This window comes from Cryptomeria japonica, chromosome 9 (assembly GCF_030272615.1).
Source record: "Cryptomeria japonica chromosome 9, Sugi_1.0, whole genome shotgun sequence".
NCBI classification, from domain to species: domain Eukaryota; kingdom Viridiplantae; phylum Streptophyta; class Pinopsida; order Cupressales; family Cupressaceae; genus Cryptomeria; species Cryptomeria japonica.
In genome coordinates, this window is record NC_081413.1 from 56,054,888 (window position 1) to 56,070,303 (window position 15,416).

At 37.7% G+C, this 15,416-nt stretch overlaps 1 protein-coding gene across 3 annotated transcripts in view; it reads left to right on the plus strand.

Annotated features, from left to right (window-relative positions):
• LOC131040504 (protein arginine N-methyltransferase 7) overlaps nt 1–15,416 on the plus strand; it is a 218,114-nt gene that overhangs the window by 70,758 nt on the left and 131,940 nt on the right. For all 3 annotated transcript variants that reach the window (XM_057973447.2, XM_057973449.2, XM_057973448.2), the window contains exon 7: nt 12,726–12,997. In XM_057973447.2, coding sequence (XP_057829430.2) covers nt 12,726–12,997 — 272 coding nt within the window. The remainder of the gene's footprint in view (nt 1–12,725; nt 12,998–15,416) is intronic.

Consider the following 15,416-nt stretch of genomic DNA (forward strand, 5'->3'; position numbering starts at 1 on the left):
TTAGTTGTCATAAAAATCTTGGTGGAAAATCGACCCAGGCATGGAATTATCCTTGCACTCCAGTCCGCACTCCAATCCGCACTCCCAGGGTAAATTCGATGGCAGTCTAGATAAATCCTGACACTTAGCCAAATTTTAGCACTTCCAGGGGAAATACGACCCAGGTGTGGATAAACAGTGGGGGAAATTAGTAGCCAGTATGGATTCCAGGGGAAACCCATGTTTAGTATGGATTTTGAGTGGGGGAATGGGTTGGGTAGTCTAGAATGTGAGGGGAAAAGCACTTCTAGCATGGATTTTGACCGTTTAACCCTTGGAATATGAATTTCCCTTAGGATTTTATCATTTTAACCACTCAAAGTCACTCAGTGACTTTAAATTTGATTGGACTTATACTAATTTTCCAAAAAAATATGAGCGAAACGCTAGGAAAATATCGGAATAAAGTGTGAAACCAACTTAAATAATACCTTAGGAGTGAGAAAACAACTCCAAAATGTCTGTGAATATCTTGGCACTTTAGAATCACTGATTCGCGTGTTTAAAAACACGTTAATGTTCAATAGGTCTAACACTTAGCAAAACTTAGGATTATTAAAAATATCATCTTTTGCAACTTGATCCTAACACTTCAAAACCTTAGACGGCATTAGGCATGATCAAAATTCCAAGACTCGGGCACGGAAAATGCAAAATTGCCCACCAAGCAGCCAAAACCCTAACCTAACAACACAGAAAGCTGTCAAAGAGGGGGTCCTTGTTAGCAATGGGGCGATTTGTGAAAAGGTCACAACAGGTCTTTTCCAACACCTAGTTATACAATGAATTTTATGAGAGTTAGATCTCAATTGAGCAATAAAATTTGTTGCTCTCCAAGGGATATTGGCCCCTATGTATGCTTTTTGATGATGATTACAAGTGGGATTAAACTCTTGAATATAATACTTTTTCTTTCTCCCCTGTTGAATTTTATACTTTCAGATTAATATAAAACTCAGAAATCAGAATTTAGTTTCTAACTAGATTGTTTGCTGTAAAATTTAGAGATTTCTAGATTTAGGCATAACATAGAAATGAACAAAATAAGAACAAAACACAATTACCCTGGGAAAACCTCCTTGGAGGAAAAACCCGGCCAGAAAAGATCCTCAGATCTGATTATGGATTATATTCAATATAATGATTACAACACTTATCTCAAGTACTTGAAGATGTCTGAGATGTTCACTCTTAGGGCTGATGAAATCTTCAACAAGTCTGCACTTTCATAAGCATCAGGTCTGCCCCTTTAGCACATCGACCAGTAATCAGGTTCATACACTAGATCTACACTTTTAGTGCATCTTAAGTCTGCACTTTTGCTTGAAACTGGTCTGCAACCTTAGCGCCTTGAATCTAGAACAGTTCGCCCTCCTTTATGATGGTATTGCACTTGATGTCAGCACCTTCAATGGCAGATATTCACATATATTCCTTCTTCAATCTTCGCATTAAGCAAATGTATAATTCGCATGAAAAGATATTGTATTGAGTGATAAATGAGGTGAAGTTGTCATTTATTTATATGGGGTGCAAGATCTAGTGAAGTCGGCTTTGACTTTATTAATAACTTTTAATTATTAATATCTCTTTGAGCGAATTGCCTTGTTAGTATAGGGTTGGCCCTATTTATGGGAGCACGTTTCCTTGAGTGTGGCGTGAGGATTTAGGGAGTGCCGTGAGAGAGGGCCCAACCCTACACGTTGAAGGAGGGGCCAGCCCTTTGGGCAGATTCCAATGTTGCGTAAGGCAATTGGAATCCGCCACTCCTACCTAATTACAATCAACATCCCCAACCCTTTATTCCATATACATTTGTGGAACTTATCCATAACAAAAGTCTTTATCTCTTTAGTATTCATGGGGCACGTGTTCAAGTAAATATCCATTTACTAAACCATTTGTTTTATTGTTGCATCCAAGTCTTCTCTCTTTCACACATTGTATGACTGAAGACAACCTTAAGCCATCTACCCTCTTCCATTTGCTCAATTCTTTTTAAATATCTTATGAGTCTCATGATAGCAATTGCTTCAATAGGCACAACCCCCACTTCACTCAGCAGGATATTATAAAGGACCGAACTTTTAATATTGAACTTGTTTGTAATCAAACGTTTTTGAATTTTCTCAATTTGCTTCCACTATAAATTAGAGGTATTGGTGGCCCACAATTCACAACCATTGAGTACAACCGGAAGCACTAAAAGCCCAGAAAGAGTTCGGGCAGTCTTCTAATCCCATAGCTTATTAATAAATTAATATATTAGAATGAAAATATTTTACAAGTTAGAAATATTAATAAATTATTAAATTAACATTTTGAAAATTAAATGATAAAATCAGCAATGCCAATTTTCTTACCTCATCGTGAACCACTTTTCATCATTAAGGATGTTTTGTTCCATACTTCTTCCTTCCAATGTGCTTGTATTTGACCATCTACCTCACTCTACATTGACCACCATTAATTGTAAAGCATCCTAGACCTCAAGTATTCTTTCTGTTGGTGTAAATAATTATTCATCTTGGATATTATTACACTTACTTAAGTTTACTTAGGATAATGCATTTCATAGTAGTTTGGGTATGAGACACTTGGGTGTTTGTGCCACATTGGGATAGTGTGTGTAGGAGAAATTCCACCTTTTATGGTGTTGATCTTGTTATTACACTATCATATCCACTTATTGTGGAGTGATAATTCCACCTTCAGTGGGTGATCCACCTCATGTGGAATATTATATTATTTCTCCTACCTACCAACACCTATTTCCTACCTACCCTTGTTTCTTATTGAGCCACATGTCATATTTGTGTGCTCATACATATCCCTAGCCTTGCCTATATAAGCAGACTCATCTACATTGTATGTAACTATTGAATTTCTGAATCATTATTGTTGATCATTTCTATTGATGAGAATACAGTTTATTCTTGTCTCATATTGTGTCTCTATTTTGTACATTTCATTGAGCTCTTGATCTTGGCAAAATCCAACATGGTATCAGAGCCATTGGGGCTTCATTGATTCGTCTTGAAGAGGCATTATTGCGACGTCAAGAGGCAGATCTGAGGAGCAACATCTTTTGGAGGCGTCCTAGACCAGATCCGACCCCGCCATTGCGTCCAAAAGGCCGTTTCCATGAATTTTGGTTATAAAGTCGGCCTATTTTGGTGAGAAATTTTTTTTCTACAATTTTACTATAATCGTACAGATTTCCATATTTTTTTATTATTTTCGGAAATTTTTATTTTTATTTTTCTGAAAATATTTTTCGGAAAGTGAAAAATCAAGAAAGCAAAAAAAAAAATTCATTGAAAAATCATCAAAAAAAAAAAAGGGAAAAAAAATTAAAAAAAACAAAGTTTTTGGGGGGTCCGCAGACCCCCCCCGTGACTTCGTACTACAGGTTTGCAGATCCGGATGACCTGTACTCTGCGCGTGCTTCCCGCTACGTTGTTTCCCGCGCCGCCGCCAGCGCCCGTCCTCTGTGCCGAGTCCGTCCTCCGTGCCAAGTCCTCCCGCCGGCAACCTGCACCACCTTCGGCGCCCGCTAACGCCGGCCGCCGGCCGCTGCTACGCCGCCTCCCTCCGTGCGCAGCTCCCCGACGCCCTCAGCCTGCAGTGCCGCCACCAGCGGCCAACCTCCTCCCGCCGGCCGCACGCGTTCCGCTCCGCCTCCTTGTCGCCGTCCGCCACGACGCCGCCGCTGCCGCCCCGGCTCCTCCTTGCAGCACTATGAACTCCGCCGTAGACCGCTTCCCGGCAGCACCTCCCGGCACCACCAGCGCCGCCGGCAAAGAGCCCTCCGGAAACCGCCCACCGGCCTCCGTGCCACGTCAACCAAACCGGCGAACCCGCGTCCGCCACGTGGCAGGCGGCCACTGGCCTGCGAGTACCTTCCGTACAATACATACACTGACACATACGCACGGACCGCCACGTCATCTGCCGAATCAGCTCATCCAGTCAGCAAATCCGTACAGTACGGACTGCACAGTCACTTGGCCACGTCGTCTGTCCGTACAGTACGGATGCCCAGTCAGCAGGGCGAAGTTTTTGCGACGGTCATACGATCGTCAAATTTAATCGCGTGACTTGCTGACGTCAGCGCCACATCAGCAGGGTTTGAAAATTTTTGGACCCCCTCTCATTGAGCTTTTTGATTTTGCAGTTTAACTTCAAATGGCCATAACTTGCTCATTTTTGCTCCTTTTTGGGTGCAATTTTTTTTGAAATGGGCTAGAATTTCGTGCTCTCCGCAGTGGTGAAGAAATTTTTTGATTTTGATGCACGGATTTTTTAGAAAATTCGGTTTTTGGTGACTGTACTTGAGTAATCCCAGTTTTTGCAACTTCAGAGGCTTCGTTTGGGGTCATCCGACCTCCTTTTCAGGTGCCGTTTTTTTTGAAAGTGCGTATTTTTTTGTCTACTTTCACATGATGCTATCAGATTGATGCCATTGTAAGTAAAAATTGTACTTTCAGATCTTGGCCATTCTTGGCTCTCTTGGTACTTGTATATTTGCTTGAATTTCAGTTAGATTCATTTCACTATTGATTGAAGTCTCTTGTATCTGATTTGAGAAGTTGTAAAATTTGCATCATAAGTCCACTTTGCCTTGTTTTGCAAGTGGCTCATTGTAATCGCACTAAGTATAAAGTGCCAAAATCATCACTTTAGGGGGGTTACTTTGATTGAGTGAATTTGGGGGGGTGTCTCTTGTGCTTTTGTGCTCGTGTTCCTTCCTTTTTGCTGCTATGGGTTCTTCTAAGTTTCCTCTCTTAACTCCACATAACTATGCTACTTGGAAAATTGATGCAAGGAGTAAACTTATGGAAAAAGGAGTCACTCATTACATTGATGGAACTATTGTTGCTCCAGCTGATCCTAAGGCTGATCCAGTTGGTCACTTAGATTGGCTCACTAAAAATATCATGGCAATTGGTACCTTAAGAAAGTATGTATCAAAGGATCTCATTTTTCATATTGAGAAATGTACTCTAATCAAGGATGCTTGGCAAAAGTTTCAAGACTTGTATGGTCAAATTGATGAAATTAGGGGATATCAAATTGATAGTGATTTCACCATGTTAGATCCCAAGAACTTTGATACTATACAAGATTATGTCACTAAGGCAAATGAGTTAAGGGCACAACTCAAAGATTGTGGCATTGATAAGAAGGATACTCAATTGATATTCAACTTGATAGGGAAGCTTCCACAAGAATATGCAACATTTGTTTCTAGTTTCCAAACCCATAGGATGACAATGGGTTCAAGCTACACAATGCCTACATTTGATGCTTTCAATGAAATGTTGATGATGGAACAAACTAAGTTGATAAGCATGGGCATTCTTAAGGCTTCTAAGTCTCAAGCTTTAGTGGCAAATCAAGGGAACAAAGGAAATCAAGGAAAGGACAACTCAAACAAGAAGAAATGGCAATCAAAGCCTAAAGACAAAGCACCATCTTCTCCAAAACAAGGAGATTCATCCTTTTCCAAGAGAGATAATTCACCAAAGAGAGAGAGAACTACTTGTGCTTATTGTAAAAAGATTGGTCATGAGGAACATCGTTGCCATTCTAAGAAGATTGATGAGCTCACACATATCATCAAAAAGCATAACATTGATTTGCCTAAAGTCTACAAGAAGGATGATTCATCAACTTCAACTTCCTCACATTCAAAAGGAAAAGGGCAAGCATTCATGGCTTCTACAAGTGGAAAGACTCACTCTTTTGGAACAAGAAAAGGAAAAGCTCTATGTGCTACTATCAGTCATGATTCAGAGAGATGGCTTCTAGATTCGGGGGCTTCTCATCAAATGGCATCTTCGCAGTCTATGTTCTCTACATTTGAGCCTTGCACCATGCCACAGATTTTGATGGGCAATCATACATACATGGATGTGATTGGGAAAGGATCTATTGACATTGGGGATAACTCCTTCAATGATGTGTTGTGTGTACCCCACTTGACAAACAATCTCCTTTCTATCTATCAAATCACACATGGAGCAACTAAGAGAGTTGTGGAGTTCACACTTGACTCAGTTTTCATTAGAGACATAGAGACTAGAGCTATTATTGCGACTGGGGTGGTTGATCATGCATCTCGGTTATACTCCTTTTCAGATTTTGTTGATGATGATGATTTCACATTTGATGATTCTACACATGATGATCACACTTATTGTGATGGTTCAGACTTTGAGGAGAACTTTGGACACTTGAACATGGGGATTCTCACTTGTGACCCCGTTTTTGAGTCTTGTATTTCATCTCCTCATATTGGTATCACATCACCTATTGCATCTGATTATGTGGATAGTGCGACAGTTTTGCCTTCATGTGATTCAGTGCAGCAGGATATTCATTGTCTTCCAGCTTCAGATTCATGGGATGATTACTTGACAGATATTGCAGGTTTGTTTGTGGAATCCTACATTGCAGATTTGGGAGACATCATTGATGACATTCATCTTCTCTTTGATGAAGGTGATCCTTCTTCGATTGTTGCGAGGGCACACTCTAACCCTCTTGTTCATTCTCTACATGATCATTCTTTCGAGGTTGACATGATTGTGGATACTTATGTACAGCAGTTGGAGGAGGTCTCTTTATGTTTTGAGGAGACATGTGAGTCTTTGGGACATGTTCTACATCCATCTCCAGTAGATCTTGGAGTGCCTTTTTCAGCAGTGTGGCACAGTTTACCACCTTTGGAGGGGGTATCTTTCAGCATCGACATGGGGACACTTGAGTAGTTTTTAGAGATTCCTTTCATCATGAGTTTTCTTCATACATCTTCCCTTCATGATTGGGGAGACTTCATGGATACACCTTTGGTTTTGTTTCTTCCTAAGGGGAGGAATGTTGTTCGACGTTCGTGGAGCAGTTTCTTCATACATCGAGCTTCTATCATTGGTGCAAATTCTCCATTGAGGAGGGTTCACAGTTTGACTTCTCTTCTTCTCTCATATGGGGGGGACTTTTTCCTCACATGGGGTTTTGTTCCTCACATATTTCTATGAGAGTTCTCTTGTATGTTTTTCATCTCTTTTTGGGGGAGGGTTTTTTCCCATTGGGTTTTTCTCTCTTTCCCCACTTTGTGAGAGATTTCATTGCATTGGTTTGCATGCATTTGCATTTGTACATGGGTACCTAACATGGCCTCGTAGCCGGGACCCATCTTGCATTGCTTAGTTGCATTGTAGACTTAAGTGCATTCCCCTAAGTTGCACTTAAGGGGGGGTGTTGGTGTAAATAATTATTCATCTTGGATATTATTACACTTACTTAAGTTTACTTAGGATAATGCATTTCATAGTAGTTTGGGTATTAGACACTTGGGTGTTTGTGCCACATTGGGATAGTGTGTGTAGGAGAAATTCCACCTTTTATGGTGTTGATCTTGTTATTACACTATCATATCCACTTATTGTGGAGTGATAATTCCACCTTCAGTGGGTGATCCACCTCATGTGGAATATTATATTATTTCTCCTACCTACCAACACCTATTTCCTACCTACCCTTGTTTCTTATTGAGCCACATGTCATATTTGTGTGCTCATACATATCCCTAGCCTTGCCTATATAAGCAGACTCATCTACATTGTATGTAACTATTGAATTTCTGAATCATTATTGTTGATCATTTCTATTGATGAGAATACAGTTTATTCTTGTCTCATATTGTGTCTCTATTTTGTACATTTCATTAAGCTCTTGATCTTGGCAAAATCCAACACTTTCTAACAAAATGAAGTAGTTGGCATATCTAGTGTCCACGAGCTTGAGGAATTCCTTCTGTGAAAGAGTCTTGAACAAGGCAAACAAAGTTTGATGGTTGCAAATGAACATTTGCACATGTCTAGCCTCTAACACCATTGCCTTCACTCAATCTATCTTTTTAGTGTCGTTCAATGTATTGTTCAATGCATGAACACAACATGGGGTCCAAAAAATGTGCTAATTAGCACCCTCTACCATTAAGCCATCTAACTTCTACACATGGGTCGAAGCGGTCACTACTCGTAGAACATTAGAGACTCCAACGTCTTCTATGGCATCTTTTAAAATTTGAAATTGGAAGTTTGCATACTTCCTTTTCCTCGAATAATCAATAGCTCTAAGAAAATAATAGCTAGCTGAACTTGTGACAATAATATTGATGATTGGCTGATATTTGATATTGGTCAACCCATCCATGATGATGGAGCATCCATCCCTTATCTAAGTTTGTATCATATCTTCCATCAACATGCTCAACTTTGAATATTCTTTATCAAGGAGGGTTGTGTGTAGCTTATGTTTTCTGGGTGGAACAAATGAGGGATCGATAGCTATCACACCTTTGAACGTTTGTTTAAAATACGGTGAACGTGCAATAAATAAATAGCCACATCTTGTGATTGTACGTTAAACATATCTTCAATAGTAGTAGTTATCTTCTTTCCCCTAGTAAAAGTAGAACCCTCTCTCCCATGAAATCCAACATCTACAGACCTTGTTGGCAATGATACACTAGGCTGAAAATTCTCCATTGAAATTCCTTTCTTTTTTGCCTCCCCCTCCATATGCAATGTAGTTGCGTCAATCTTCTCAGTTGGAGTTATTTTTTCACAACTTTCACACCTTGACAACCTATCCACAAAAGATGACAATTAACTCGTGTAGCTGCCCCTACGTTCTTTTTTGCACAAATGACAATGCCATACTCTACTTCCCCCTGAATTTTTTTTCTTATCCTTATCAATTTGTGATGCAAATTATAATAGAGGTTTCTTGTAATATCCCTTGGCTAATCTGACCCTGTTTTTGCTTATTTGAACACCAAGGAATATTGTCAAACACTTGGCATACAATGTTTGAAGCCGTTGTAGTAAATTCTTTATTTGTCTTCTTTGGGTTTGTAGGCTGCAAATGAAGTTATGGAAAGCTTCTAACAATGCAAAGTTGTTATAGAAATGATATACTAGCTGTTTTAGACCTTTCCACACATGTAATGACTGAAATTAACTAGTACAGCTAGTTGACATTAAGACAAACACTTGTCATGCATCCCAATGTATACCTACAGCCATTAGGCATTTAAGCAAACAATTGGCATGAAAGCTAAGTGGCTGATCAATGTTGAATGTTACCATGAATGTGGAATATGCAAATTATATCTCCATTAAACATATGCAACTTCCAAATATTTCATGATATAATCATAATAGAAAATGATGCAATGAAGTAATGATTTTCTAATACAATGACCATAGATAGAAAACCTGGTATTTCAATGGCTGCCTTGATATATTGGTTTGATTCTCCTCATATGCAAATCCCTTGTCAAATATATATAGCTGTTCAACCTTTCTAAATCCCCTTCTATAGAACTCAAACTATTGTAGCGCACTGTTCACAGCACTGTAGCGCACTGTTCACGGCACTGTTCACGCGGGGTACTATTCACGCGAGTACTGTAGCAGTGGATGAAAAAAAACTTGCAATCTGCTCTTAAAACCTTGAATAATTTGTTGCCAAAGAAGGATGATTCACAACCAACTATAAATGTTCTTCAACAATAAACTTCAAACCCTTGTAGAAAACTTCACCAATTTGCACAAATGAAAGAACTGAAGTATTCTTTCCCACAACTGCAATAATTCAGGTGTTATTTCACACCTTCAAAATTGCTATCAATAGGAAGTTTTCGTTTCCTATGATCAAAGAAGAAAATTGCAAAAGCCCTAGGCTCCACAATAAAAATCAATCAAAATACTATTCATCAACTGGATGCCGAGAATGAACTCTTGCCTTTCCTTTTATTTTTTCCTTAAGAGAGCTCAAACACCTTCCTGGCCAATGTGGGATAAAAGATTTATTCCCACATTAAATTATTCACTTAACGCACTTTATTATATTAAAGTGACTTTATTATTATAAAGTTACTTTAGAACTTTATAATAATATTAAAATATTAAATAAATCACTTAAGTCACTTAAATTTTAATATCTCTTGATGTACTTGTTTGATTGCTAAACCGTCTGAGCCAGGAGTCGACTCTCCCTGTTCTCCATGTGATTGGATGCCTGTCTAAAAATAGAAACCCTGAATAGTGACTTACTATAAATAGTAAGTATATGGAACTGAGTCTAGAAATAGCTGCAAAGGCCCAATCAAGGTTGACACTGCCAATAAGCTCTACTCAGGTGTCTTTCTATTAATAGGAATTCTGACTCTCCCAAAATAGTAACTTACTATAAATAGTAAGTGTGCCAATTTGAGTCAAAAAACCTGTGCAAAGGCCAAAACCTGAATCCAGCTGAAGAGTAATGTCTCTAATCACCAAGTAACTGCCACACGAGGCCCTCTATCAATAATTATTAGCCTACGAGGGTCAAATGATAGGCTAATTCTTACAAACTCTGATGCTCGCAAAATGGGGACATTACATTTCTTGGGATCAAATAGGCCTTTTGCATAGATTTGGAAGAATTCAGAAGGACATTCAAATGGGTTTGAACTGGTTGGCCCTGCTACATTCCTACTCTCTGAAGAATCTCCAGTGGCTGGCATAGTTTGGTGAGTTCTAGGTCTACTTTATTGCATTTGAACTTCAACCTCCACACTATAACTACTCCCACTTCTGCTCATGATTTTTTTGGGTTAAATATTTAAAAAAGAGCTGCAAGTTCAAATAAAACAAAAAAACAAACTCACAGTACACTCCCTATGTGTTGAAAAAATTCAAAACAAATGTAAGATGAAGAACTTACCTCTAATGTGATGGATTTAATGCTCAGATCTCCTCTTTCAATTGCTGCTCTTCTCTTGCTACTCTTCAACACAAGTTTGCAAATGCCAAAATGAGATAGTTTTTTCTCTTTGGTTGTTTTGATGAATGAACTAGTTTTAAATGTTGTTTAAAGGGGTGGGAAGGCCCTTGTCTGCTCTCTTTTATAAAATTTGAAAATGTGTTTTTTTTTTTAAAACTTGTGTCAAAACACATCTCAAAACTCATGTCAAAACATTTCTGGGATGTTTTCGAAATATACCCAGGTTTAGGCTATTAAAGGGGATGGTGGGGGCCGGGAAGTGAGGGTGGTGGGCAAGGTTTCTTAGGTGTCCTCCTGACCTTGAAACAACCCGTGCGAGAATTGGGGGTACCAAGGCAGGTGATGCATCCCCCGAGAGTACTGGAATTTACTTAACAGTAAGGACTAATAATACGATTGAGACCCAAAATCATATTTTCATGTAGATCATATCTACATGCAGAACATGTATACATACATGGCTTGTTTTCTTGTCCAGGATATTCAATGAGTCTCAGCTACATGTAGAATGTATAGTCATTGCAAGAGCATGTTTTGTTTATTTAAATTTACGCACATGATTTAGTCTTTGCTGCTCTAAAACAATGCAGAGTCTAACCTATTATATTGTTTAATAATACACTTTCTCTTCAAATCTATTTTGCCCATTGTTGACTGTGATTCAGTTCTATAACATGGTTCGTTCTGGGCTAGATATGGACCATCTTATTGGTAATGAAGATAGTTCTATAATTGGGAATGCATACAGAGCGATTAGAACAGTTTGTTGTAACAGGTTAACATAGGCACGTGTTAAATATCTAGAAGGCTCTTAGGAGATAATGCAGCTGCCACAATGTCAAATCTTGGAATCAATCAAAGAATTTGAAGTCCATTGATGAACTGTAAATCATTGCTGTGTGTAATGTAAAAGCTCTTAACATGTATATAACAATAGGAGGGTTTTAATGTTGTAGAACAGTTTGCTTGATCAATAGTTGCTAAAATGTCATAAATTGGTCATATTGCAAAAGAACATCTTAATAGTAGGCCACCTCATTTTAGGGCATTGTGCTTCTCTTCTTTCAAAAACCTTAAATTGGGGCATTTATTGCAGATAAATGTTTTAATCTGAATTATCACATTAGTGGGAAATTCCAGGTATACTTTATCCAAGTTTGCTACATGAAGGGAGGGTCATAAGCAACACTTCCCATTTGACAGCTTGTTTGAAACAATAGATGTGGATGTTGTAATCGGTCGTCCTATATGGGTTCCATATATAAAACATAATGACAAAGAAACGTATGGAGTTTATAGTGAGGGGAAGGAAGTGTATGCAGAGAGATAGTGATTAAGTGTTACTTCCACTATGGTTACTTTTCCCTTTGCAACATTGTTATACATATACATACATAGATTGAATGAGAGAAGAAAGACAATTATTCATTTCCTGAAAGAGAATGTTACGTATATGATATCCAGATAAACATCATTCTGCTGTACTTTTATATTTGTCTTCAAATGAATATTATTTCTGTTTTTAATTTCCTATTTGTAATTTGCTTCCATGTTTAACACATCTGAAATACAGTGATTTTGAGCATTGTCCAATGGATATCCCCTGGGATCTGGATTTGCTTTGGTACTGAAATTGGATGCTTTACTTAATGTTTCTTTGACAAGAGTTGGTAAATATAAAAAATGGTAGAAATATAAATAATTACAATGATAATCATATATTTAGCTGTATAGCTACATGTCATGTTGGACCACTTTGTTATTTTCCAGTGTGTTGTATATGAATTTGGGTAGAAAGAATTTGTTGTTTATCCAGATGAACTAATCTTAGATTCCTTAAATAGGTGGTTTACCATGGTGCAATCACTGGAAACAATGTGTGTGGTTCATTCCTGGTAGTGGCTTAAGCGTCTCGACAGATGAAGAAATCACTGTGCAAGCAGTTCATGATGCAGTTAGTATCCAATACTGTGTGAAAAGGAATGTCCCTGGAAGTGAAGAATGTTGCAGACAAATGAACAGTGCAGATCTTAATTTGTTTGTAAAACCAGAAAGAATTGCTTTATTAGGTGATAAAGATTGGAGGTCAGCTATGTTAGCTGTTGGAAGGCAGTGTGTGAGTACTACATGGAATCTTGTTGACCCACTGATTACAAATTAAGAAGTTAAAGAAAACTAGCTAGGAGTAGGGATCACTCTGTATAGTAAGAAACTATAAACATTTTCTTTTTTCTTTTTGAAATATTGATTGTGATAGACAAACATGTGATATGCTGATAGTTGTGGGAGCATGTAAATGAGAGTGTCAATAATAAATATAGATTCTGCTGGCTTCTTTATGTAGATTTTATTGGGTGTAAAACAACATGACCTGGGTAAGGGAGCTGTTATAGACTCAGCTCTGTTTTGGGCAGAGGACATCATGTCTGCTTTGTTATAATGGAGGTTTTTTGGTAAGTTTTTATTCGGTATTTGAATGACAAAAGCTAATGATGATATAGGAGGTGTTTATAGTTTGATTAATGGGGTTTCCTTATTTTAGAAAACACTGCAACTGAACTAAACTTACAAACACAATAGAGGATTTTAAAATTTTGGATGAATTTTGATAGTCGAGTAGCTTGCAGTTTGCATATGATGTGGATTTCTGAATGTTTGAACTCACTAATCATTCTCTGAAATTTATTTACATCAACTGAAATTTTGATTGATATGGTGGAATTCTAGATTTGATTACAAATGCCACAACGGAGAAAATATATTTATTCTTTGAAATCATGGCAGGATTAGCCGAATCAGATAAATCTTCCTAAGAGATAAGTTAAGTTAATGAAAAATACCTGCCAAAACTGGTTATTGAAAAGGTCTGAATGACTGCATATGATACATATTAATCTTGCCAAGATTAATATCAGTAAAACCTTGAATACAATAAAACCCATAAACTACTGGAGGGGAGTAATCAAAATCAGTTTGTCTAGAACAGAGGAAGACCATTACCAAATTGTCTCCAGACAGATGGACATCTCATAATGGTGTTTGGTGATCTCATTGGCAGTGGCACTGGGGGGTTAAAGCAACTCATCTTCACCGTCTTAGCCCAAACATCAACAACTTAAAATGAAGTATTAACCCAAGTTTTGAGTTCAAGATACACAGAACATTACCGCAAGCTATCAGCATTAATTTATCCTGAAAGTTTTCCAGAGCCTAGACTAAGGCTTATCCAAATATCAATCACCCACTAGCCGACTTCAATAAACCTCAGAAACTTAGCAGGCAATAAGCAACTTTGAACGAGTCTTAACAAAATTAGTGGCTTACAAGTAACGTTAACAAAATCTTAACCGACCTTCTTATCTGAGTCTCAACCAACTTATGGGCACACAGGCAAGTGCTAAGTTATTCTTAATTTCTTAATCAACTTAGTTACCTCAAGCAATTTCAGCTGACCCTTAACTAGGTCAATGATCTGCAAGAACTCTCTAGTGAGCCTTGGCCAAGTCAATGGCCTGTGCTCTGTCATAAAGAATTTCATGAGTCAGACAGTACAATAGTACATATTTTCATCTAAGACAATCATCTATTTATCATTAATGGCCTTCACCAAACTCCAATGGTGATGGTAGTCAAGAATAAATACATTAATCAACATTGAGAAATTTTGGAGCAAGTAAAGAATAAAATTCATTCATCAGGAAAAAATTGACTCCATAAATGGAAGTGGTATGTGTTTACCAAAATGTACAAGTAAATAGTTCATATAAGTATGTCCCTATACCAGTGATCTAGTAGGAGGAAATCTTTATAGAATTCACATATTCTAAAATAGGTCTTAGGTAATACTATTGAATTTTGATTTGAAGGAGAATTGATGCTCACAAACATGAAGTTAAAGGGATAAACTTACCTTCAATTGCATACTGTGGTAAATAACAATAAAAGTGCCCGGTAACTGCAGTATTCTTCTGCTAAATACAATAATAAATAGCACTACCTGGGTAAATACAATAATCCTTTGGCCAATGAAACATTATCTCAGTCAACAGAGCATAAAATATGATCAACTGAAGTTCAAACAATGAATTAAGTGCATTGGAGAGTCTGCTAGAGACTCAATGTCATTATTAGCTATGCTGACTTTAGCAATGCATTGTCTTGGTAAATCTTTTTCTGTGCTTGAAATTCATGTCTGTTAAGAAAAAAGTAGATTTCAATGTGTGTTAATGATGTGTATTTGCTTGATTATGTGTTTAATGATGAAATTTGGTGCTGATGTGAAACTAATCAACTCACTCAACTATATTGCCTTAGTACTGCATGTAATGCTACACTGTCCTGGAAAGATTAAATTAGTATATTTATATAAATTCATAATTTCAAAAACTTCAAAATTAATAAAATCAATGTAATGATGAATTCATAACCATGAAGGTCGCCATGATGAAGTCAAAACCATGCGATGATATTGGTAACCCTTTTAAGACAATTTTGAATTGCATTTCATGGTTCCCATCTCATCTTGTTGTCCACTA